The 26,255-nt window shown below is 45.0% G+C and overlaps 1 protein-coding gene across 1 annotated transcript; it reads right to left on the reverse strand.

Moving 5' to 3' along the window:
• Positions 1–1,655: 1,655 nt before the first annotated feature.
• On the reverse strand, positions 1,656–26,255 carry mtap (methylthioadenosine phosphorylase). Its single transcript, XM_055914423.1, has 8 exons — positions 26,108–26,255; positions 25,589–25,675; positions 22,710–22,768; positions 21,804–21,971; positions 7,580–7,682; positions 6,859–7,098; positions 3,102–3,227; positions 1,656–2,272 (listed from the first exon to the last, which is right to left on the reverse strand). The coding sequence occupies exons 1-8, from the start codon at positions 26,129–26,131 to the stop codon at positions 2,231–2,233; spliced, it is 849 nt and encodes a 282-aa protein (XP_055770398.1). The 5' UTR covers positions 26,132–26,255; the 3' UTR covers positions 1,656–2,230.

Genomic DNA, 26,255 nt, shown 5'->3' on the forward strand with positions numbered 1-26,255 from the left:
GGACCTCGAAGCCAGTTCCACTAAGTTGTTTCATTGTTCCCCTCTAATCAAGGACTGATTTAGTCCTGGGTCACAAGGTGGGTTCAATTTATTATCAGGCAGAACAGAAAACCGGCAGGCTCCGGTCATCGGTGAGCCGGTCCTCGTAGGGTAAGAGTTGAATAGCCCTGGCCCTACACAATAGCCCAGTTATTTCAAAATCAATATCATTAAAAGTATTTATTTTTCACTGGAATAAACACTCACGAGACTGTGTGTGTAACTTACTGTACAAGAGGAGATAGCAAAGTGGGCGTCAACTGAAAATTCAAATAGTACATTGCACGAATAATGCAAGATTTTGGTTCATGGGCCTAATAGGCCTACTTTTTGCTTGAATATAAATGTTATTTATCGTTCCGCCATTTTGCTACATTTTATTTGAAAGGTCAATATAAACTAGACCATGGTAAAAGCAAAAGAAAGCGCTCTATTTTTGGGACAAAACACACTTGTTTTGTGTATGAGAGAAGCATAACCAAAGCATGGATGTCGACGTATGACGCCCCATGCAGTTTCTCTTATCATTTCGCACCAGGCCAGCGGGAAGCCACAAATAACTTTGGAACACTGGTGCAAAATGTTGCATGCACGATCAACAAGGCAGGAATGGGGAGCCAATACAATGTTAATGGACATTTTGAAGCAAATTTCACAAGTCGTCTAATTAAATAGTAAAATATAAACATTCGTGTATTTAGAAAGGCTATATTTAAACCATGTGCGCTTCTTGAAGTTTGTTATTCTAGTCATTTCAAAGTCTATTTATTTACTTGCGTTAAGCGGCATTATGTTTACGACCTCCAGTCAGTCTACTTCCTGATCATCTTTCTCCGAATCAAACGTATTTTCATGGTGACAACTTGTCACTAAAGGTAGAGTAGCAAGATGAAGGGATAATCTTAAGCATCTGGCATGATGGCACACTCATTTTGCAAAAGTACCTATCATTTCACTTGTATAACAGAAGAGTGACATTATGCAAAACATAATGACTGGAAGTCCAATGTTGAGGCATATGCGGTTGTCACTTCACAAACAAGTGTTAGGTTAAGATTCTAGCTAACTTCCTGATTTTATAGAAATGAAAGCACATTTCCAATCTACATAACTTGTCAAAATAAATGCTAGGTTAACATGAAGTGTTTTGAAGATAGATCGATAATGCCCTCAGTGGGAGTCTTTCTTCATGAAACAAGGCATTTCATTGAATGGAAAATATGAGCCATGAATCCACTATTCCCTCACCTAATAATTAGGAGTAAAGAGCCACGAATCTATCAACAATGTAGTTTGACCTTGTTTCAGGGCAACAAAGTGGATAAACATAGTATGGTGAAGTTGGCCCTAGTCACTGGTCTTGGGTCAGTTTAGCATTTTCCCCACTAAATGGTTATGGTTAGGATTGGGGGAGCTGATCCTAGATATGTACCTAAGCGAAACTTCACCCCGGAGCCAGATAAACAGGCTGGAGGCTTTATCAACAGTAGTGGCAGTTGCTTTTGATTGAATGTCCTGTTCCAAATATACTCTGTGCAAAAGTCTTGCTGGTCATAGACCTACATGTACAGACCATACCGGCTACAAACAATCCATGAAAACAACTGACTAACTCCTTTAACCTTTCAGAAGACATACTTTAATGAGTAATTAAATACATTTTAGTATCTACAGTATGAAAACATGGCTGAAATGAACAGTATACAAACTATAGTGAAATACTGACAATGTAATAAAGATAGAGAAATGTTTACCCTTATTTTAGCAGGAATCTTTTAGGTGACCAGAGTCATGACACCTATTTAACATCCAATCTGAAAGACAGCACCATACACAGGGAAATTTCCCCAATCACTGCCTTGGGAGCTTTTTTTTACCAGAAGAATGCCTCCTATTCACCCTCCAGCAGCATCTGGTCTCCCCTCCATGAACAACCTGCGTAGCTTCAGAGGCAAGCCAGCAGTGGGATTCAGGATGGTATGCTTCTGGCAAACGATGTAATGTTACTCAAATGTGTTGTGAAATCCTGGCAAATGTACAGTACTGAAAACATGCATATCAGGCACTTTATTGTGATTCACTGATGAGGAATCGAGAGAGAGCGAGATGAATCCATTGTTGGTATTGGTGGCTGGTGTGTTGCAAGTCATTCTCTGATATACAGGGGTGAAGAGGGGCTTTTCGGTGGTTCTCAGTGTTGTTTCGGTAGCATTATTGAGGATTGCGCTGTTGCCTGAAAGAAACCAAACACAGAAACACACTAAAATAGTAGCAGAGGTACTAACAAAAACAGTTTAGGAAATATACATATTGCAATCTGTTAGTAAAACAAACTAATACGTTAGTTTTGAGTGTTTGCGTCACGAAGCATGCCATACTGGAATTTCTGTTTAGCGCGTCAAATTGCAGTCACCATCTCACTGACTGAAGTGTCATTGAGGAGGAATAACAAAGCGAGGGTAAGCCTAAGGGCCTTCACATTATGGCTGATTGGGTTCAGAGCCAGGTGTCCTGAGGGAAATCCCTTTCAACACCATACCTGGGTTCAAATAGCATTTATTTCATCACTTTTGGGACTATTCCATTAATTCCATAAGCAGGATTCAGTAGGTTCAGAGCTAGACGTCCTAAAATACATCCCCTTTAACACCCGTTTGTATACAGACCAGAAGCCTGACATGTTAAGGCATCAGGACAGGTCATTTTATCACCCAATAACTATTCAATATGGATGCAGGCTGACTCTGCAGTGAGTAACTGTGAGAATGAGTAACTGAGAATAAGCAGTGAGTAACTCACTGAGAATGTGCTTACTGAGCGCCTGACCTGGTAGAAAGACCCTGAGCAGCACCAGCTCTCCTACATACCCATATGGTTACACATTTTGTGTTGTACGTTGACTTGGTGAGGTTGATGAGTAGGGAAAAATATTCAGTAAGATGGAAAAAAATTAAGTACTTAATTGCCTGAGGATAAATCATGTTTAATTATTCTATTCTGCTTAATTCTATTAAACCCCCCCTGTAGAGATGAGCCGGGCATATTACAATGGCAAATATTACCTTCAGAGCCTTTATGGTGTGGGTCCAGTCCTCCTGGTTGCAGATCAAGGGGATAGCAGTGAGCAGGATACTGCTGGCCTTGTTGGCATTCTCCTTCATAGTCTTCAGGACGTTGTCGACGCAGACCTGGGACAACCAGGAAATACATTTAATGAATACGTTTTTTTGTGTGGGATTGAGGTGCTTATCTCGGTAAATTCTAGTCACATTCTGAATATGGAGAAAGATGGCGACTGACAGCCTTAAACACTTGCAATACCAAAGGAGGTGCCTCACTATGTGAAACGCAAACATTTACAAAATACCGTTGTCAAAACGTTAGGTTGTTAATAAATGAGTACATTTCTTCTTGTCAATATCCGGCCTGCGACACCATTTTTTCTCTTTCATTTTAAGAAGAGTAATATTAGCTCCCGAGTGGCGCAGTGGTCTGACACTGCATCCCAGTGCAAGAAGCTCCACTGCAGTACCTGGTTCGAATCGAAGCTGCATTACATCCAGCCGTGATTGGGAGTCCCATACGGCAGCGCACAATTGGCCCAGCGTTATCCGGGTTTGGCCGTCATTGTAAATAATAATTTACTTGCCTAGTTAAAGGGTTAATTTTTTAAATATATATTCAAAGTTAGTTTTTACAGTATAACCAAGGCTGTTCGAAGCAGGCGGTTCATAAAAATAATTATCTGTGGCAACTGACAACAAAAACGCCCTCCTGAACACACAAATACATTGCTTGTTGTGTAATTACATGCGTTTACTTAATCCATGATATTATCGCCCATTGCTATTGCTGATGAAAATTCACACCTCAGTAATCTGACAAGAGTCATCGTGACAGATCGTAGTGCCACGCCTGGACAGCCACACAGCCGGTTGGACTCGTTAAGACCTGGAGCTACTGTCAACATTACTTTCACTTTCCTTTCTTACCCGTCTCGTGATTGTCTCCAGGCAACCGCATTCGAACGTCAACTTCATTTTGAACTTGAGCGCAAAAATAAATAAAAAATAAAACCCAAGCCTCAGTTGAAATATTAGGTACAAAATAAGGTACAAAATAAACACATATGTGAATTAAAGCTCCTCTCTTTTGCCCAGTTCACACAGACAGCCTACAGGTCCAGTTTGAGTGCGCAATGAGCATGGTTCAATAGCAGGCATTTATTTCATACAACGTTTCCCATGTGTTTTGCGCCTTCATGCGTTTCAGGATTTACACATTGCAGAGTGTAAAACGGGGTGCTCTGAAAGCTAGGCCCATCCTCTGTAAACATTGGCAGCTAGCCCGTGGAGTGATTTCTATAGGACTGTTTGCTTAGATAAGACTATAAAATAAGACCGTGCGAAACACACCTGTACTCCTTACAGCATGGTATAGCTAACAGCTCAAGTAAAAGGGAGTATGAAAATCACTAAAGATAATCTAATGGTCTGTTAAACCCTTGCTTGTTGTGTAATTTCCTACCTGTGTCCTTCACTCCATTACCGCCTAGTCATCAGTGGTAATGACAACACATGATAATAACTGAAACACATTAGGGAGTGGTATCCATCTCTCTGTCAGACAGAGAGTGATGTGTCCATGGAGACTTTGGACACAGCAGCTCCAAGAACATCAAGATTGTGTCCCAAATAGCACCTGGTCACCTATTTAGTGCACTACTTTTGACCAAGCAAGGGCTGTATCAAGATGTGATACTGTACTGTAAGTAGCCATATGTAAGTAATGATAGGAACCCATTATAATACATATGGCTATAAAGCCATGATAACCATGTTGATCTTATTCTATAGAGGCAATGCAGGTTAAGGCAATCCTTTTCACTATTAACAGCATTTAGATTGGAGCAAAACATGTAAAGAATTTGATCGAATCATACATGTACATTGAGATAATTACTATGGTGAATTCAGATATTGTTCCTACACTCACTGTCGACTAGGCTAAATGCCATGCAGATCCAGACAGCATGCCGTTTATAACAAGACGATACAGTTGGGGTGTGCCACCCAAGATTGTATGTTACCATGGTACTCCTCAAGGGACATTCACTTATACAACCTTTTAATGACATGTTGATGCACTACAGCATGAGACGTTACTTTGTGAAATGTAGCACAGTGGCCACATGTGACAAGCAAAAAAAAAATTTTTTTTGTTGATGTGTGCCCTAATGAAAACACCCCTGAACTGAGGGTCTGTTTTGTTGAGATCTCTCAGGCCCTGTGGACAACTGTATACCGGTGACTCAACCTCAGCTGGCAGGACTCACAGCGGAGGCTGGCAGGCTCACAGCGGAGGCTGGCAGGCTCACAGCGAGGGAGGGCGGGAGCCAGGGAGGGAAGGAGTAGATAGGGCGGAAGGATGTGGCGAGAGGGTGTGCAACAGGAGGGGGAAGGGTGGCCAGGAGGTCAGCTGCAGGAACTAGGAAGGGGAAGTCGGGTAAGGGCACGGAAGCCGAGCCTCCCCCAGACATAATTTATCAACTGGAGAGTGGGTGAGTCACTCACTCGGAAGCTGTTGTGTGTGTGTGGGTGTGTGTGTGCGCGCATGAGGTACTTCAGAGTGATATAATAATCAGGCAGAAGAATTAGAAACGTAAACAGTTGCCTGTAAAACGCTGACGAGGAGGAAATTTATACCAGACAAAATGTCATTGTGCAATTTCAAATCCCGAAAAAAATACTATTTGCATTTGTTTTGCTACAGCTTTGTGACAAAGGCATGTGACTATTTAGTTCTTAACTTGATAGACACATTTTGAATTCCTGCTTTGCTTATGTACGAATATAAATGCATTTAAATCAGATTGAGTTGACTTCTAGGTCAGTGTGACAACTGGAGTACACGTTGGGAGCCGTTTTAGAAACGGAACGGTCACTTCAGCCCTCATGTCATGGACGTTTTAGACACACTACCAAACAATGGCTCTTACTGATGGGGAAGTGACTAACTACACACACAGGATATTAAGAAAAAAAGTCTAGTTCTCAAAATTCAGAGAGAAATCAATCTACACTAAAAGTGTTCATGGAATTCACTGACGGTGACCGCTAACCTACATTTGATTTGACTCTTTCTAAATACCACGCGAGGCAAAAATATCATGTCACCTTGTCAAGAATCTGGTGGGAAAGACCGGAGCCCTGAGAAATTGAAACAAGGAAAGCAGTAAGTGTTTTACGATGGGAAAAATAAAAAGCTCTGACGCATTTCAGTTCTTAGCCACTCATTTTTTGCCTAATATTGCAGTTGGAAATGTCCAACTGCTGTGAAAGCGGATGTAAGACATATTACCAAGTAACAAGACAGTTGACCACATGCATTACATGAATGCGTCATCTTAGTGAAACGGGTGCATTTGCGTAACAAATTTCCAGATAATCTGTGTTGTGGTGCAACTGAAAATTGAGGACAATCCAAAACATCTCTCCCCGAAACTGTTACAGAACCTCACACACACTTGTGTAAAAGCTTCTTCCCTGTGGCCTGGGTTGCTGACAAGCGACTGTCGCCGTTGGGCGTCGATGTGTATCCATCCCACTGCGTGTTTGACACTCTCCTCCTGTCTTCCCTGTCCTCTCATACTAACTTTCCTATCAAAAAATATGTCATGGAATAAAGTCTCCACGCACTCAGGATCAATGCACACATTTCATTGAATAAGGCTAAGCTTTCGGTCGCAAGACCATCAGAGCATACAATCAATAAAAAAAATACAATGGGGAGAGAATTTCCACAAAACAAAAAACTCACAGCCTCCTCATGCTCCTTCCAGCAGTCGTAGTCGGTGGCCATGGCGATGCTGGCGTAGCAAAGGCCCGCCTCCTTGGCGAGGACCACCTCGGGCACGCTGGTCATGTTAATAACATCGGCACCCCACTGGCGGAACATCAGGCTCTCGGCACGCGACGAGAAGCGAGGGCCCTCGATAGTGAGCACCGTACCCTGCGGGTGGCACTTCACCCCCAGGCCGCGCGCCACCTCCAGCAGCACCTGGGCATGGGGAGGGAGAGGTGTGACGTCATTTTCTAGGAGAGATTGGTCAGTGTTTTTGTCAACGCCCATGTTTTTATGTTTTATGAGCACTTAGAAAGAAGGAAATAACTATGCAGAGCCTCACTACACACCAAACACAGCAACAAAAAGTTAAAATGCACAGGCGGCTGGTAGCACGTTAAATTGGAAAGAACAGGCTCATAGTAATGGCTGGAACGGAATGAATGGAACAGTATCAAACAAACACAATTTCCAGGTATTTGATACCATTCCATTTACTCTGTTCCAGCCATTTGTGAGCCGTACTCCCCTCACGAGCAGTCTGTGTTCCAATGACATAACATTCACTCACTCCCCAGCAGGCAACACCCGCCACTACAACATTTACATTGTAGTGGCAGGGGTTGATTTGGAACCAGGCCACAGACACTGGTCTAGGTGCTAGTGGTTGATTTGGAACGGGGCCGTGGACACTGACCTCTCTGGTCCGGGTGCAGAAGGGCTCAGCCATGGGGATGTGAGACACGCCTGGAGGACTGGTGGGCCGCCCGTCGTACAGCGTCTGGGCCCTCTTTGTCGTCCTGGGAGGGAGGGAGGACACACAGGAAATGACAGGTTAGTGACATGGGTTGGGTTCAACAACTCTGCTACCATGGCAAAACAAGAACATGTACCTGCTGGCAGTTATTCTGGTGATAAAAATGAGAACTTGGAGAATTTTCTCTTCCCTTTAACACTTCGTGTCTGACTTTTTAAGTTTCCTCGCAGTGCACAAAATACTTTATACAATACATTTTAAGATACTATAAATAGACTACATTCTATCAGGGTGGGCCCAGAGTGACTAAATTCTACAGCAAATGTTGGTATTCTTCTCTCTTTCAAGGTTTGAGTTGTGCAATGTGGCAAAAATGGTGTCTGAATGTGAAAGGCATTCATCCTGTCACTGTAGCGAAAACAAAGTGATTCTAATCCACAAGTAGTCATCATCACAATGACTAATACATGCTGAATGATCAGGGTCTTTTAATAACAAGCCGGTGCTTTGCAACAGCTGGCCCTCACAATACATAAGACAAACAAATCCCCATAGAAACTGAGAATAAAATATTTCATGGCTGGATACATTGAAACGAGCCAAACTGTTTAGCAATGTGGACTAAATCTGGAAATTACTGCTTGGAATCCCCCCAAAACCCTTAAGAGGAGGAGGCTAGTTATTAACCCTTTACACTCGCACCCGTATACAGATTGAAAATGACCGATTTGGGCACTGATAAATGCCTAAATTAGATCAGAGTGGCTGTACAAGTAACATGTAACAGAGCTCAGCGCTGTATGGGTTTGACTGACACGCCACAATAAGTTGTCCCCATACCTCCTGCTAATTGGGAAACTTTTGCACATGTTTTGTTGTCTTGAGTGAGGGAAAATGTATTTTGAAAGATGAGACGTTGAGGATTATAATAAATACTGCGTTGATGTCATACAAGCAATCCAAACATCCATCCAAATGTGCACTTCACATGTCCATATCATAAAAATCACGTCATATACAGTGTCAACGTTCATGACCACTGTTTGATGTACAGTTGTAAGATCCTATTTTATAACTTAGCTAGCCACGTTGGCAATACAACAGCTTTTAAATGATGCCCACCTGTCCCAGATGCGATTTATAAATGGGACGGTTTTTGATTGCGTAAACAGTAATTGTGTGATGGCGGGGATGCAGGGCTGTGTTCAAAACAAGTGTGCTGCTCTAGTTCCTCAACAGACCAGCTAGAAGAGCTCAAAAGACTTGTCAGAAAGTGCATTGAAATTACATATGAACTGTGTACACTTTGGAAAGTTGTGTGGCCACTTGGAGAAACCAGTTAGTCCGCTCACTCAAACCCGTGTCATTATTTTGGTCTTATGTTGCACCTACCCCACATTTTCCAGGAATGTTCTTATGTTACTGAATGTATCCAGAATATGATCAGATTTCATTATCAACAAATGTGGCGAAAAGTACAGTAAATGTAAAATGCACATAACATCAACAGTGTAATGTTTGGATTCAGTCTCGTGTCAGAACTGTTGTGTCCTCAACTTTGGTCTAATAATTTCCCCATATTCTTTCAACTGTTTCATTTCAATTGCTGCCATGGTTATGCATTTCATATTTCAAGGGGTGGTGAGGATGGGCTGAGCCAGCATTTAACATGTCGCCATGCCGACAGGCAGCTGCCCTCCAGATTCCAGAGCTGTAGCGCTGAGTCAGGGTTCCACCCAGGCCACATGCCAGTTCTACATGCCCCTCCCTCACACACTCTCTCTACCCAGTCTCTGCTCAAATGAGCAAGCCCAGAAACCGGCTGCTGCGAGGTGCTACCCCGGGCCCTGAAGCTACCTACCGCCTAAACGTTACACTGAGAAAACGCAAGCTTAGAAAGACAACTCCTTGTCCTCATGTTACTAGGAAATATTTAGACTGTCGGGACACTGACAGGAGGAACACATATTTAGGCTGTAGGGACGCTGACAGGAGGAACACATATTTAGACTGTCGGGACACTGACAGGAGGAACACATATTTAGACTGTAGGGACGCTGACAGGAGGAACACATATTTAGACTGTCGGGACACTGACAGGAGGAACACATATTTAGACTGTAGGGACGCTGACAGGAGGAACACATATTTAGACTGTCGGGACGCTGACAGGAGGAACACATATTTAGACTGTCAGGACGCTGACAGGAGGAACACATATTTAGGCTGTAGGGACGCTGACAGGAGGAACACATATTTAGACTGTAGGGACAGTGACAGGAGCCAATGAGTCATTTGGTCACACCAGTAAATGGAGATGGCCTGGGACATTTCTTACTGAGGCTTGAAGTTACACAACACAGACAATGACCCATTTCTGCTTTGGGTGTCACAGTGAGAGCTCTGCTAACAGGTCTCTCCAGTGTCCACATCATCAGAGTAAATCAGCTGTTACAGAGAACATTAAGAAGAACCGGTACATCGTAGTTAGTGTGAGTGTACATGAGCCGACTACTAAACGGTGAGGTTTGTTTACCATACACAGGGACCTTACATTCCAGAAATGCTGAGGCAGCATGGCATTCCAGGACCATTCTATACAGGAAATGTGTAGTGACCCACCCCTCCCTCCCTCCCTCCCCACCCAACTAAAACGTGAACATTCCAGAACTGCCACGTTTGAGAAATAACCTACTGTTGTCAATGTCAACAAGACTCCCGAGGAGGAACATTGGCTACTGTCAGTTAAAGCAGAGAGAGACTATAATTAGGCTATGTATTGTATCTCACTCATTGTAGTTTGTAAAATATACCTCATCTTAGCACTACACATCAGCTGTCCAGGACCACATACTGTAATGTGGTGCAAAGCAAGAGGGAGACAGAACTGGGGAGACCAGAGACTGTCTTTGAGGCATGGTGATCCGTTAATGCTCCCAGCAGACCGGCGGAGCAGAGAAACCCTAGCTAACCTAGACAGGCCAACAGTGTTTGGAACAGGAGCAGGGGGCAAAACAAATAACTCACTGACTAAGATAATCATCAAGTAAACCCTTCAGAAATATGCTGATGGTCACATGATTCGCAGCGGGACAAGACGGAACAAGTCCGAACATGTTAGTTCCCCATTCTGCCCAACAGAGAGTGCCCCTGCTTGTTGTAACAGTAGACTATCAATATACAACACATATGGGTGGACTGGAGGTGATGACGAATAGTCTCAGAGCGGCACAGAGGATGTGGAGTCAATGTCAGATGTCAGACACAGAGGATGGGGAGTCAATGTCAGATGTCAGACACAGAGGATGGGGAGTCAATGTCAGATGTCAGACTCAGAGGATGGGGAGTCAATGTCAGATGTCAGACACAGAGGATGTGGAGTCAATGTCAGATGTCAGACACAGAGGATGGGGAGTCAATGTCAGATGTCAGACACAGAGGATGTGGAGTCAATGTCAGATGTCAGACACAGAGGATGGGGAGTCAATGTCAGATGTCAGGCACAGAGGATGGGGAGTCAATGTCAGATACAGAGGATGTGGTCAATGTCAGATGTCAGACACAGAGGATGGGGAGTCAATGTCAGATGTCAGACACAGAGGATGGGGAGTCAATGTCAGATGTCAGATACAGAGGATGTGGTCAATGTCAGATGTCAGACACAGAGGATGGGGAGTCAATGTCAGATGTCAGACACAGAGGATGGGGAGTCAATGTCAGATGTCAGATACAGAGGATGTGGTCAATGTCAGATGTCAGACACAGAGGATGGGGAGTCAATGTCAGATGTCAGACACAGAGGATGGGGAGTCAATGTCAGCTACAGAGGATGTGGTCAATGTCAGATGTCAGACACAGAGGATGGGGAGTCAATGTCAGATGTCAGGCACAGAGGATGGGGAGTCAATGTCAGATGTCAGACACAGAGGATGGGGAGTCAATGTCAGATGTCAGACACAGAGGATGGGGAGTCAATGTCAGATGTCAGACACAGAGGACGTGGAGTCAAGGTCAGATGTCAGACACAGAGGATGGGGAGTCAATGTCAGACACAGAGGATGGGGAGTCAATGTCAGACACAGAGGATGGGGAGTCAATGTCAGATGTCAGACACAGAGGATGGGGAGTCAATGTCAGATGTCAGACACAGAGGATGGAGAGTCAATGTCAGATGTCAGACACAGAGGATGGGGAGTCAATGTCAGATGTCAGACACAGAGGATGGAGAGTCAATGTCAGATGTCAGACAGAGAGGATGGGGAGTCAATGTCAGACACAGAGGATGGGGAGTCAATGTCAGATGTCAGGCACAGAGGATGGGGAGTCAATGTCAGATGTCAGACACAGAGGACGTGGAGTCAATGTCAGATGTCAGGCACAGAGGATGTGGAGTCAATGTCAGATGTCAGGCACAGAGGATGGAGAGTCAATGTCAGATGTCAGACACAGAGGATGTGGTCAATGTCAGATGTCAGGCACAGAGGATGGAGAGTCAATGTCAGATGTCAGACACAGAGGATGGAGAGTCAATGTCAGATGTCAGACACAGAGGATGGGGAGTCAATGTCAGATGTCAGGCACAGAGGATGTGGAGTCAATGTCAGATGTCAGACACAGAGGATGGGGAGTCAATGTCAGATGTCAGGCACAGAGGATGTGGAGTCAATGTCAGATGTCAGACACAGAGGATGGAGAGTCAATGTCAGATGTCAGACACAGAGGATGGGGAGTCAATGTCAGATGTCAGGCACAGAGGATGTGGAGTCAATGTCAGATGTCAGACACAGAGGATGGAGAGTCAATGTCAGATGTCAGACACAGAGGATGGGGAGTCAATGTCAGATGTCAGACACAGAGGACGTGGAGTCAATGTCAGATGTCAGACACAGAGGATGGGGAGTCAATGTCAGATGTCAGACACAGAGGATGGGGAGTCAATGTCAGATGTCAGACACAGAGGATGGAGAGTCAATGTCAGATGTCAGACACAGAGGATGGGGAGTCAATGTCAGATGTCAGACACAGAGGATGGAGAGTCAATGTCAGATGTCAGACAGAGAGGATGGGGAGTCAATGTCAGACACAGAGGATGGGGAGTCAATGTCAGATGTCAGGCACAGAGGATGGGGAGTCAATGTCAGATGTCAGACACAGAGGACGTGGAGTCAATGTCAGATGTCAGGCACAGAGGATGTGGAGTCAATGTCAGATGTCAGGCACAGAGGATGGAGAGTCAATGTCAGATGTCAGACACAGAGGATGGAGAGTCAATGTCAGATGTCAGACACAGAGGATGGAGAGTCAATGTCAGATGTCAGACACAGAGGATGGAGAGTCAATGTCAGATGTCAGACACAGAGGATGGGGAGTCAATGTCAGATGTCAGGCACAGAGGATGTGGAGTCAATGTCAGATGTCAGACACAGAGGATGGGGAGTCAATGTCAGATGTCAGGCACAGAGGATGTGGAGTCAATGTCAGATGTCAGACACAGAGGATGGAGAGTCAATGTCAGATGTCAGACACAGAGGATGGGGAGTCAATGTCAGATGTCAGGCACAGAGGATGTGGAGTCAATGTCAGATGTCAGACACAGAGGATGGAGAGTCAATGTCAGATGTCAGACACAGAGGATGTGGAGTCAATGTCAGATGTCAGACACAGAGGATGTGGAGTCAATGTCAGATGTCAGACACAGAGGATGGAGAGTCAATGTCAGACACAGAGGATGGAGAGTCAATGTCAGACACAGAGGATGGAGAGTCAATGTCAGATGTCAGGCACAGAGGATGGAGAGTCAATGTCACATGTCAGACACAGAGGACGTGGAGTCAATGTCACATGTCAGGCACAGAGGACGTGGAGTCAATGTCACATGTCAGGCACAGAGGACGTGGAGTCAATGTCAGATGTCAGACACAGAGGATGTGGAGTCAATGTCAGATGTCAGGCACAGAGGATGTGGAGTCAATGTCAGATGTCAGACACAGAGGATGGAGAGTCAATGTCAGATACAGAGGACGTGGAGTCAATGTCAGATGTCAGGCACAGAGGATGGAGAGTCAATGTCACATGTCAGACACAGAGGACGTGGAGTCAATGTCACATGTCAGGCACAGAGGACGTGGAGTCAATGTCACATGTCAGGCACAGAGGACGTGGAGTCAATGTCACATGTCAGGCACAGAGGACGTGGAGTCAATGTCACATGTCAGGCACAGAGGACGTGGAGTCAATGTCAGATGTCAGGCACAGAGGACGTGGAGTCAATGTCAGATGTCAGGCACAGAGGACGTGGAGTCAATGTCAGATGTCAGACACAGAGGACGTGGAGTCAATGTCAGATGTCAGGCACAGAGGATGGAGAGTCAATGTCAGATGTCAGGCACAGAGGATGTGGAGTCAATGTCAGATGTCAGACACAGAGGATGGGGAGTCAATGTCAGATGTCAGACACAGAGGATGGGGAGTCAATGTCAGATGTCAGACACAGAGGATGGAGAGTCAATGTCAGATACAGAGGACGTGGAGTCAATGTCAGATGTCAGGCACAGAGGACGTGGAGTCAATGTCAGATGTCAGGCACAGAGGATGGAGAGTCAATGTCAGATACAGAGGACGTGGAGTCAATGTCAGATGTCAGGCACAGAGGACGTGGAGTCAATGTCAGATGTCAGGCACAGAGGACGTGGAGTCAATGTCAGATGTCAGGCACAGAGGACGTGGAGTCAATGTCAGATGTCAGACACAGAGGACGTGGAGTCAATGTCAGATGTCAGACACAGAGGACGTGGAGCCAATGTCAGATGTCAGACACAGAGGACGGGGAGCCAATGTCAGATGTCAGACACAGAGGATGGGGAGTCAATGTCAGATGTCAGATACAGAGGACGTGGAGTCAATGTCAGATGTCAGGCACAGAGGACGTGGAGTCAATGTCAGATGTCAGGCACAGAGGACGTGGAGTCAATGTCAGATGTCAGGCACAGAGGACGTGGAGTCAATGTCAGATGTCAGGCACAGAGGACGTGGAGTCAATGTCAGATGTCAGGCACAGAGGACGTGGAGTCAATGTCAGATGTCAGGCACAGAGGACGTGGAGTCAATGTCAGATGTCAGACACAGAGGATGTGGAGTCAATGTCAGATGTCAGGCACAGAGGATGGAGAGTCAATGTCAGATGTCAGACACAGAGGATGGGGAGTCAATGTCAGATGTCAGGCACAGAGGATGTGGAGTCAATGTCAGATGTCAGACACAGAGGATGGAGAGTCAATGTCAGATACAGAGGACGTGGAGTCAATGTCAGATGTCAGGCACAGAGGATGTGGAGTCAATGTCAGATGTCAGGCACAGAGGACGTGGAGTCAATGTCAGATGTCAGGCACAGAGGACGTGGAGTCAATGTCAGATGTCAGGCACAGAGGACGTGGAGTCAATGTCAGATGTCAGGCACAGAGGACGTGGAGTCAATGTCAGATGTCAGACACAGAGGACGTGGAGTCAATGTCAGATGTCAGGCACAGAGGATGTGGAGTCAATGTCAGATGTCAGGCACAGAGGATGTGGAGTCAATGTCAGATGTCAGACACAGAGGATGTGGAGTCAATGTCAGATGTCAGACACAGAGGATGGGGAGTCAATGTCAGATGTCAGACACAGAGGATGGGGAGTCAATGTCAGATGTCAGACACAGAGGATGGAGAGTCAATGTCAGATACAGAGGACGTGGAGTCAATGTCAGATGTCAGGCACAGAGGACGTGGAGTCAATGTCAGATGTCAGGCACAGAGGACGTGGAGTCAATGTCAGATGTCAGGCACAGAGGACGTGGAGTCAATGTCAGATGTCAGGCACAGAGGACGTGGAGTCAATGTCAGATGTCAGACACAGAGGATGTGGAGTCAATGTCAGATGTCAGACACAGAGGATGTGGAGCCAATGTCAGATGTCAGACACAGAGGATGGGGAGTCAATGTCAGATGTCAGACACAGAGGATGGGGAGTCAATGTCAGATGTCAGACACAGAGGATGGAGAGTCAATGTCAGATGTCAGACACAGAGGATGTGGTCAATGTCAGATGTCAGGCACAGAGGATGGAGAGTCAATGTCAGATGTCAGACACAGAGGATGGAGAGTCAATGTCAGATGTCAGACACAGAGGATGGGGAGTCAATGTCAGATGTCAGGCACAGAGGATGTGGAGTCAATGTCAGATGTCAGACACAGAGGATGGGGAGTCAATGTCAGATGTCAGGCACAGAGGATGTGGAGTCAATGTCAGATGTCAGGCACAGAGGATGGAGAGTCAATGTCAGATGTCAGACACAGAGGATGGGGAGTCAATGTCAGATGTCAGGCACAGAGGATGTGGAGTCAATGTCAGATACAGAGGATGTGGAGTCAATGTCAGATGTCAGACACAGAGGATGGGGAGTCAATGTCAGGCACAGAGGATGGGGAGTCAATGTTAGATGTCAGGCACAGAGGATGGGGAGTCAATGTCAGATGTCAGACACAGAGGATGTGGAGTCAATGTCAGATGTCAGACACAGAGGATGGGGAGTCAATGTCAGATGTCAGACACAGAGGATGTGGAGTCAATGTCAGATGTCAGACACAGAGGATGTGGAGTCAATGTCAGACACAGAGGATGTGGAGTCAATGTCAGATGTCAGACACAGAGGATGTGGAGTCAATGTCAGATGTCAGACACAGAGGATGTGGAGTCAATGTCAGATGTCAGACACAGAGGATGTGGAGTCAATGTCAGATGTCAGACACAGAGGATGGAGAGTCAATGTCAGACACAGAGGATGGAGAGTCAATGTCAGATGTCAGGCACAGAGGATGGAGAGTCAATGTCACATGTCAGACACAGAGGATGTGGAGTCAATGTCACATGTCAGGCACAGAGGACGTGGAGTCAATGTCACATGTCAGGCACAGAGGACGTGGAGTCAATGTCAGATGTCAGACACAGAGGATGTGGAGTCAATGTCAGATGTCAGGCACAGAGGATGGAGAGTCAATGTCAGATGTCAGACACAGAGGATGGAGAGTCAATGTCAGATACAGAGGACGTGGAGTCAATGTCAGATGTCAGGCACAGAGGATGGAGAGTCAATGTCACATGTCAGACACAGAGGACGTGGAGTCAATGTCACATGTCAGGCACAGAGGACGTGGAGTCAATGTCACATGTCAGGCACAGAGGACGTGGAGTCAATGTCAGATGTCAGACACAGAGGATGTGGAGTCAATGTCAGATGTCAGACACAGAGGATGGAGAGTCAATGTCAGGCACAGAGGACGTGGAGTCAATGTCAGATGTCAGGCACAGAGGACGTGGAGTCAATGTCAGATGTCAGGCACAGAGGACGTGGAGTCAATGTCAGATGTCAGGCACAGAGGATGGAGAGTCAATGTCAGATGTCAGGCACAGAGGATGTGGAGTCAATGTCAGATGTCAGACACAGAGGATGTGGAGTCAATGTCAGATGTCAGACACAGAGGATGGGGAGTCAATGTCAGATGTCAGACACAGAGGATGGGGAGTCAATGTCAGATGTCAGACACAGAGGATGGAGAGTCAATGTCAGATACAGAGGACGTGGAGTCAATGTCAGATGTCAGGCACAGAGGACGTGGAGTCAATGTCAGATGTCAGGCACAGAGGATGGAGAGTCAATGTCAGATACAGAGGACGTGGAGTCAATGTCAGATGTCAGGCACAGAGGACGTGGAGTCAATGTCAGATGTCAGGCACAGAGGACGTGGAGTCAATGTCAGATGTCAGGCACAGAGGACGTGGAGTCAATGTCAGATGTCAGACACAGAGGACGTGGAGTCAATGTCAGATGTCAGACACAGAGGATGTGGAGCCAATGTCAGATGTCAGACACAGAGGATGGGGAGTCAATGTCAGATGTCAGACACAGAGGATGGGGAGTCAATGTCAGATGTCAGACACAGAGGATGGGGAGTCAATGTCAGATGTCAGGCACAGAGGACGTGGAGTCAATGTCAGATGTCAGGCACAGAGGACGTGGAGTCAATGTCAGATGTCAGGCACAGAGGACGTGGAGTCAATGTCAGATGTCAGGCACAGAGGACGTGGAGTCAATGTCAGATGTCAGGCACAGAGGACGTGGAGTCAATGTCAGATGTCAGGCACAGAGGACGTGGAGTCAATGTCAGATGTCAGACACAGAGGATGTGGAGTCAATGTCAGATGTCAGGCACAGAGGATGGAGAGTCAATGTCAGATGTCAGACACAGAGGATGTGGAGTCAATGTCAGATGTCAGGCACAGAGGATGTGGAGTCAATGTCAGATGTCAGACACAGAGGATGGAGAGTCAATGTCAGATACAGAGGACGTGGAGTCAATGTCAGATGTCAGGCACAGAGGACGTGGAGTCAATGTCAGATGTCAGACACAGAGGACGTGGAGTCAATGTCAGATGTCAGGCACAGAGGATGGAGAGTCAATGTCAGATGTCAGGCACAGAGGATGTGGAGTCAATGTCAGATGTCAGACACAGAGGATGTGGAGTCAATGTCAGATGTCAGACACAGAGGATGGGGAGTCAATGTCAGATGTCAGACACAGAGGATGGGGAGTCAATGTCAGATGTCAGACACAGAGGATGGAGAGTCAATGTCAGATACAGAGGACGTGGAGTCAATGTCAGATGTCAGGCACAGAGGACGTGGAGTCAATGTCAGATGTCAGGCACAGAGGACGTGGAGTCAATGTCAGATGTCAGGCACAGAGGACGTGGAGTCAATGTCAGATGTCAGGCACAGAGGACGTGGAGTCAATGTCAGATGTCAGACACAGAGGATGTGGAGTCAATGTCAGATGTCAGACACAGAGGATGTGGAGCCAATGTCAGATGTCAGACACAGAGGATGGGGAGTCAATGTCAGATGTCAGACACAGAGGATGGGGAGTCAATGTCAGATGTCAGACACAGAGGATGGAGAGTCAATGTCAGATACAGAGGACGTGGAGTCAATGTCAGATGTCAGGCACAGAGGACGTGGAGTCAATGTCAGATGTCAGGCACAGAGGACGTGGAGTCAATGTCAGATGTCAGGCACAGAGGACGTGGAGTCAATGTCAGATGTCAGGCACAGAGGACGTGGAGTCAATGTCAGATGTCAGGCACAGAGGATGGAGAGTCAATGTCAGATGTCAGGCACAGAGGACGTGGAGTCAATGTCAGATGTCAGGCACAGAGGACGTGGAGTCAATGTCAGATGTCAGACACAGAGGATGTGGAGTCAATGTCAGATGTCAGGCACAGAGGATGGGGAGTCAATGTCAGATGTCAGACACAGAGGATGTGGAGTCAATGTCAGGTGGCAATCCGAGGGAGGGGTGCAGAAATGATCAGTTACTTCTCATTCAAGGCACTACGTTTTGACTTACTGGACAAGGAACAGAGCTTGGAGACAAAGCTGTTTGTGTGCACTGCACTCTCAATCAACAAGACTGCCTCATGAACACATTCTCAATTTACGGTCCACTGCATAGAATTCTACTGACAATTCAATACAGCAATGCACCCTCAGGACAATGAGAGGAGTTATGTTCCACTCTGATATAATAATGGGTAGAGTTGTGTGTGGTAACTTGGAATCTAGAGATGGGGGGGGGGGGGGGGGGGGAATAGGTGAGCATGCATTATTTCTTACATTTATTCAGTATTTCTTTGCTAAGGCAAACACATTGGATAATCGTCCTAAAAATACCATCCAATCAAAACAATGAACGCTTGTGCACTTTAGAAAAGTCTATTACTAGTAGAGAAAATTGGCCACCAAACAACTTGAAATTCAGCACGTTTTATCAGTGCTACACCTGATGGCCATCACATGTGTTTTGGGCTGCAACATTTCCAGATAGAGTTCTGAAATCCTGGTTGGAGCGTCCCTTGAACCAGGAGGGAACAAGCAGAGGGAATTCTTCAACTGGGAATCATCCCACACAGATTTCTGACAAACTTACTGACAACTTGCTGCGTCTAATTTCTGTTTCATTATTAATGAAAGTGAGAACGGCCAGAGAGGATACACTTGTGAATGGTGTGTTGATTCCTAGGTGTGTTGATTCCTAGGTGTGGTGCAGGCCTACGTACGTACAGTAACAAGATGCTAATCAGCTTTGCTGACTGTTGGGACTCTGCTGTTGCCTGTCCGGGCCTAGAGCTGAAATGATATCATATCTGGCCACGGACTGAAGGCCGTCCAGAGGTCTATCCTAACCGTGGGAAACATGACTCACGCTGAAGTATTAAAACGACCTGTTACTGAAATGTATTCCCATAGACTGACAAAGATGATAACATTCAAAACTGAACAGTCATGATGGTTTTACTCCCCGTGATCGCCTCACTGCATCCTTATTCAAATGAGATCAATTTGTGATGCAAATACCTTCCACCTAGGCCTATTTCTCTTGAGTTCATCGCTTTCACTGAAACAAAGTCGAACCTTATGCACAGCTACGACATGGAGGATAGACCCACTGAACTTTCGGTATGTCACAATTCACGCCCTAAGCACATTCCACAACGCTTCAGGTAATACAAGCACTTCCTACAAAAGGTGTCAACCAGCCAGTCAACAGAACAACCTCATCAGATCCTAGGTCTCAGTTCATTCAAAACCTCTCGGTCCTTCTCATTCACAAGAAACTACAAAACCACATAAAAAAAAAAAAAAATGGAAACCCCCGTTTCAAAACAGCAGCCCTTAAAACCCTACGAGTCCTGTCAGTTATTTAAAAAAAAGTGTTGGTTTCCTCTCAGGACGCAGCTCTAGCCACAACGTGACACGTGGCAGCTGTACTCCGCCACACAGACAAGTCCCGGGCCCTCAGTGCAGAGTCCGTTTCAAAGTGTCGCCTATCCACCAATCATGAGACACAATCTCTTTCCTTCTCTTATTGGTTCTTTTAGGGAATGAGGAAATGAGACAGATGAACAGTGGGTGGCAGTGGGATGATAGTTGAGTCGTGGACTATCAGAAATACCAGTCAAAGAATGTGGTCTTCAGAGATGAGTAATGTGAGCCTGGATGCCACCATCTGTTTCTGTTTGACACCATCGCCTTTGTTGTTGCCTTGCCCCAGGCTGGAATACTGTACACACACACTCTGCACCAGTCACTGTTTGGAAGGGAAAATAATGGACAACTTGCAAGTTCTTTTGAATGTTATCAGTTGAGATAGATGTCGCACTGTCTGAACATAAACAGGAGAAAGATGGTTGAGAGATGAAGAAATCCTTGTCTGAGCCAGACCAGCCCATTTCAGAGATAGTGACTTGGGAATAATTCTTCAAATTACTGAGATTCTCTCTTGATGACTTCTCATTCCTACTGTAATTCCATGGCTTTACAAACATTCTGTTTGGCCATGACACATGTACCGTTCTATTTATACTCCATCAGGTATGTAGTAGGTAGAAACATAAACAATATCTAGACTTATCAATTGATAGCATTTACAGATATAGAGTAAAAGTCAAACATAGCCTACTGAACAAAAATATAAATGCAACATGCAACAATTGCAAAGATTTTACTGAGTTACAGTTCACATAAGGGAATCAGTCAATTTAAATAAATTAGGCCCTAATCTATGGATTTCACATGACTGGGCAGGGTGCAGCCATGAGTGGGCCTTGGAGGGAATAGGCCCACCCACTTGGCGTGGTTACATGTGGTCTGCGTTTGTTGGACGTACTGCCAAATTCTCTAAAACGAAGTTGGAGGCAGCTTATGGTAGAGAAATGGTGGACATTCCTGCAGATTATCTTGGCTAAGGAGAACGGGGATGTAACCAAATTTGTGCACAAAATTTGAGAGGAATAAGCTTTTTGTTGCATAGGGACAATTTCTGAGATTTTTTATTTCAGCTCATGAAACATGGGACCAACACTTTATATGTTGATTTTGTATTTTTGTTCAGTGTACATAACAGTATATATACACCAGGGAAGCATTGGATTTGGACTCACTCAATAGACAACAACTGAACTAACCACTGGCAACCACCATGTCCAACAGACTGCTTTCATTCTCATTTCAATCATGGATTCAACCTTCGGTGAGTCCTGGATTCCAGGCCAAGGAAACTCTGGCACTCACCTGTCTATGAACTGGTCGATGATGACGATGTCTCCTGGTTGGATCTCTTCCCGGAGGGAACCACAGGCCGTGGTGACCAGGAGATGTGTGCAGCCCTCCTCTCGCAACGCCCAGATGTTAGCCTGGTAGTTGATGTCGGTTGGCATGATGGTGTGCTGTCTCCCATGCCTGGGGACCAGTATAATGGGGAGTGTGAATAGTTTTCAGTATTTACCGAAGGACAGTGAAAAGCCTGAAAATGAATCACTAAATCGACTCCTATAGCACCTAATCCCCTAGAAACTTCTGTATCTCTGAAAGGATTTGTATGTGTAGGCTAAGCAATACGTTTACAAACTCCACCTATAAAAAGGGCAAGCTGTTTAAAAAAAAAAAAAATCATTCTAACTATACCTATCTGATTATTAGACATCTACATAGAGGGCTAGTGGTGGATTTGGTATTGGGGGAATGTTTAGCCTATAGGGCACAGGTGTCAAACTCATTCCACGGAGGGCCGAGTGTCTGCGGGTTTTCGCTCCTCCCTTGTACTTGATTGATGAATTAACATCACTAATTAGTTAGGAACTCCCCACACCTGGTTGTCTAGGGCTTAATTGAAAGGAAAACCCAAAAACCTGCAGACACTAGGCCCTCCATGGAATGAGTTTGACACCCCTGCTATAGGGTGTTGGAGAAGAGATCAGGTCAAATATGTTTTAAAATTGCAACGCACAGCCACTAGATGGCGCAAATTCATAAGAAACAGGAGGAGTTCATCTGGTTCAGTACACCTAGGGTGAATCTCAATTGCATACTCCTCGTGTCCTCTCTCCTCGCCTCATCCAATGGGTTTTGAGAAGTAGGTGAGGAGAGAGGACGCAAAGAGAATGCAATTGAGATTCTCCAATTCATTCCACTGCTTACCTTGCAAGGAGCACACATTCAACATTTTTGATCTTCCCCATTATAAGGGCATCTGAAGGCTGGTTGGGTTGTCAGGGGAAAAATAGAAAAGATGGCATTAGGTAGGATCTAAAGCACAATTTTCAGCTGGTAAAAAAGATTGGCATTACACTGGAACGCAGAGATTGGTGTTGTCTAATAAACCAGACTGTTATACCAATCATTGGTATCCACCTCATTTTCTAAATGTTGCTATGGGCACAGCCAAACAACGAAAGTGATGGATTCGACTTCCGCTTTACTTCCCACAGCAGCACGCCGGTGGCAAACTTGACAGACTAAATTATTTTAAGGAGTCAATTTCTAGGAGTATAAAAGTCAAGTAAACGATTCTAAGTTTAAAGATGCACTATGCGGAAATCACACCACCATTTCCTGGTTGCTAAAATTCTAATAATTTGCCTAATTTTAGTTTGTGGCAAAACAAGCAATGTATAGTGTAGAGAATCATTGTAGCATCTAAACCCCTGTGAAATATATTTTCCATAATCCTACAGGTTATCTGTGCGGTTGGTCCTTCAGCTGGTCAAAATGTTATACCCGGCTACTGCCGTTGAAATTTCGATCCCCTGGCACATGCGCAAAACCACGTAAACACCTGCAAGACTTTGGTTAACATACATGCATCACATACATGAGCAAACATCTTGATTGCAGCACACATTCTCCGAGACCCCAGTTTTGAAGTCTGTTTAAGAATACTTTCCTGTCGATATTTTGTCAAAAAGTTTGACCAGCTGAAGGACCAACCCCATGGACAATCGGCAGAGTAAATTCAAATATAATTTGAATCAACAAATCGTGAGACAAGGGCCATTTTGTTTTATGTAAATGTGCGTGGCTATGTAGCTCTGGAAAACCCTTCTCAGTTACATTTGTCCACATTTGGCTCCATGTGAACTACAGTCACTGTGTTTTAACGTTTAGAAATGTCAATAAACATCACTTTCAAACTGGTTTTGGAAACCTATGCCGATATTCCCCTTATCTTTCATAACAGCAAGAAAAATCTTTCAAATAAAAAAGCTACACATTTTGTATAAGTCTTGCACAGTATCAACACGCTGTGTGTGCCTCCAGTTGACAAACTACACTTAACAGTTACGCTTACACACACTAGATAGCCAATGACTTGTGTAATGAGTTCAGTTCCATTACACATAGGAATCATTGGAGGAAGGCGTCTTCTGTAGAGGGGAGTTTGTTAAGAGCCACTACGCTCAGTCTGAACATTAACACGCATCGCTTGCGGTACGGTTTTGGAAGCATAAAACAAAAAGGTAAATTGATAAACGACTTTATAGGGTTCCCACACGGCTATATTTCCATGTTTACTGAAAACTGACAGAAGGGACTACCTGTGCTAATTAACTATCGGTGTCTCCGAACACCTGTGTGTAAACGGAAGACAGACACCACAAATGTGTTGTCACTGAAAAATACTGTCTGCTGCAACTGTGTTAAAATAGCAAGTGTATATTTTCATGTGACATGCAAGCAGAGGGATTTATGTTTCTAGAACCATACCGCAATTGAGCCTCCCGAGTGGCACAGCAATCTAACACTCAGGAACATAAATCTTCTGCTTTCATATCACATCAAAATATACACTTACTGTAGACTGTTTTAACCACCACTACAGCCTGGGGTTCAATCCCACATCCAGCTGTGACCGGGAGCCCCATAGGGCAGCACACAGTTGGTCCAGCGCCATCCGGGTTAGGGAAGGGTTTGGCCAGTGGGCTTTCCTTGGCTCACATTTAGATGGCGTATTTAGCCGTTTTTGCTTCCAGGGCTAATTCTCCCTTTAAACATAACATCCATGTCAGGGACCATCAACTAGATCATGCCGCGGGCCAATTTTTTTCTTTAGCGGATGGCCAGGGGGCCGGAACATAACCGCGGCAGGTAGCCTAGCGGTTAAGAGCGTTGGACCAGTAACCGAAAGGTTGTTGTTTGAAATCCCAAGCCAGCAAGGTTGAAAAATCTGCCCTTCTGCCCTTAAACCCAAACCACAACAAATTCCCTGGGTGCTGATGAAGTAGATGTCTGATTCAGAGGGGTTGGGTTAAATGAGAAAGACATTACAGTTGAATGCATTCAGTTGTGCAACTGACTAGGCATCTCCTTTCCCCTGAAGTACAAATCATTTGTAGACTGCAAATTGACCGCAAGAAGCCCAAACATATAATATTTGATTACAACATAATTTCAAAACTTTGTTGTTGCTCAGAGCCTAACATTACACCCAAGGGCTAAATTCAGCCTGCCAGTTGGGGAACCCTGACACAAGGTCCTTGGCCTATGGAGTAATGTTAAGCTCCTTTCGTCCAATATTAGGTTAGTAATGGCTATGCTGTACACAATGGAAAGCATTTCCACATTCAGGACTAAGATTGGTGGTACTTGTAATTTTAAAGCTGCAATATGTAATTGTTGTGCTACCCAACCAAATTCACATATTAATGGATCCGTCATTCTCATTGAAAGCAAGTCTAAGAAGCAGTACATCTGTTCTATGTGTGCTATTTCTATGCTTCGAGTTTAAATTTCGTTTGATTCTTTTACTTCGGTGTTGTACACCAGTTTCAAAACAGCTGAAAATAAAATATTTTTGGTTATGGAAAATATATTTCCCAGCGGTTTGGATGGTACAATGATTCTCAACACTATACATGCTAGTTGTCACACTGAAATTAGGAGAACTATTTGAATTTTAGCAACCAGAAAATGGCGGAGATTTCGGTATCGTGCATCATTCAAAGGTGCACATGACTGTTTGTTCATAGCAGAGACAGCCTGCCTGCCTACCACATAGGATATTTAGAATTTGAACTTACCTTTCCATAAGGTGTGTCTACATATTTCTCGGTCCTTCCCTCCAATATGTCTGGGTCATCAAGGCCAGAGCCTCCAATGATTCCAATCTAGCAAGAATATACATGTCATTAGTCACACTCTTGACTATGACCTGTCACATAAATTAATAGCTATGTAGGTGCATTGGAGTGGAGTAACGTCAATGACCATTCTACAGTAGTGGCTGGCATTGGGCAGGGCGCTATGGTGAAATACGTGATACAGTTTGACTGCTAGCGGATGCCTACTAGCATGATGTTAGCTAGCTGCTAGTGCACTAACTAGTTCTGCAAACTGTAAAGTGTATACTTGAGACGTTTGAGTTTAACGTTGTCCATGTAGATATAGCTAGCTAGCGACCTAGCTATATCCTGGGTAGCTAATAGCTAGCATAACGTGACACGTGTATCGCTGTAGAATTGTAACATTCTAGCTAGTGCATAATGCATTGGTCAGTTTGTCACGAGAAGTCAAACATTTCAACAGGAGAACGTTATTACCTTAATTTGCATGCTTGCTGACATATCTTCTCGGATAAAAAAATGTATCTAAGATTAGCTGGCAAAATTACTATATCTTGCAACTGCTGCCTTCACTTCCTCCTATGTCATACGATGACTTGTACAGTAACGTTACGTGTACTTAAGC

Source organism: Salvelinus fontinalis, unplaced genomic scaffold (genome assembly GCF_029448725.1).
Source record: "Salvelinus fontinalis isolate EN_2023a unplaced genomic scaffold, ASM2944872v1 scaffold_0564, whole genome shotgun sequence".
Taxonomy (NCBI): Eukaryota; Metazoa; Chordata; class Actinopteri; order Salmoniformes; family Salmonidae; genus Salvelinus; species Salvelinus fontinalis.

Bases quoted from the DNA above. Each gene is read 5' to 3' on its own strand.
- mtap (XM_055914423.1), bottom strand. From the start codon at position 26,131: ATGTCAGCAAGCATGCAAATTAAG. The intron at 25,676-26,107 runs GTAATAACGTTC...TATTCTTGCTAG, and splicing joins CAGCAAGCATGCAAATTAAG to ATTGGAATCATTGGAGGCTC. The intron at 7,683-21,803 runs GTGAGTGCCAGA...CCTCCCTCCCAG, and splicing joins ATCGACCAGTTCATAGACAG to GACGACAAAGAGGGCCCAGA.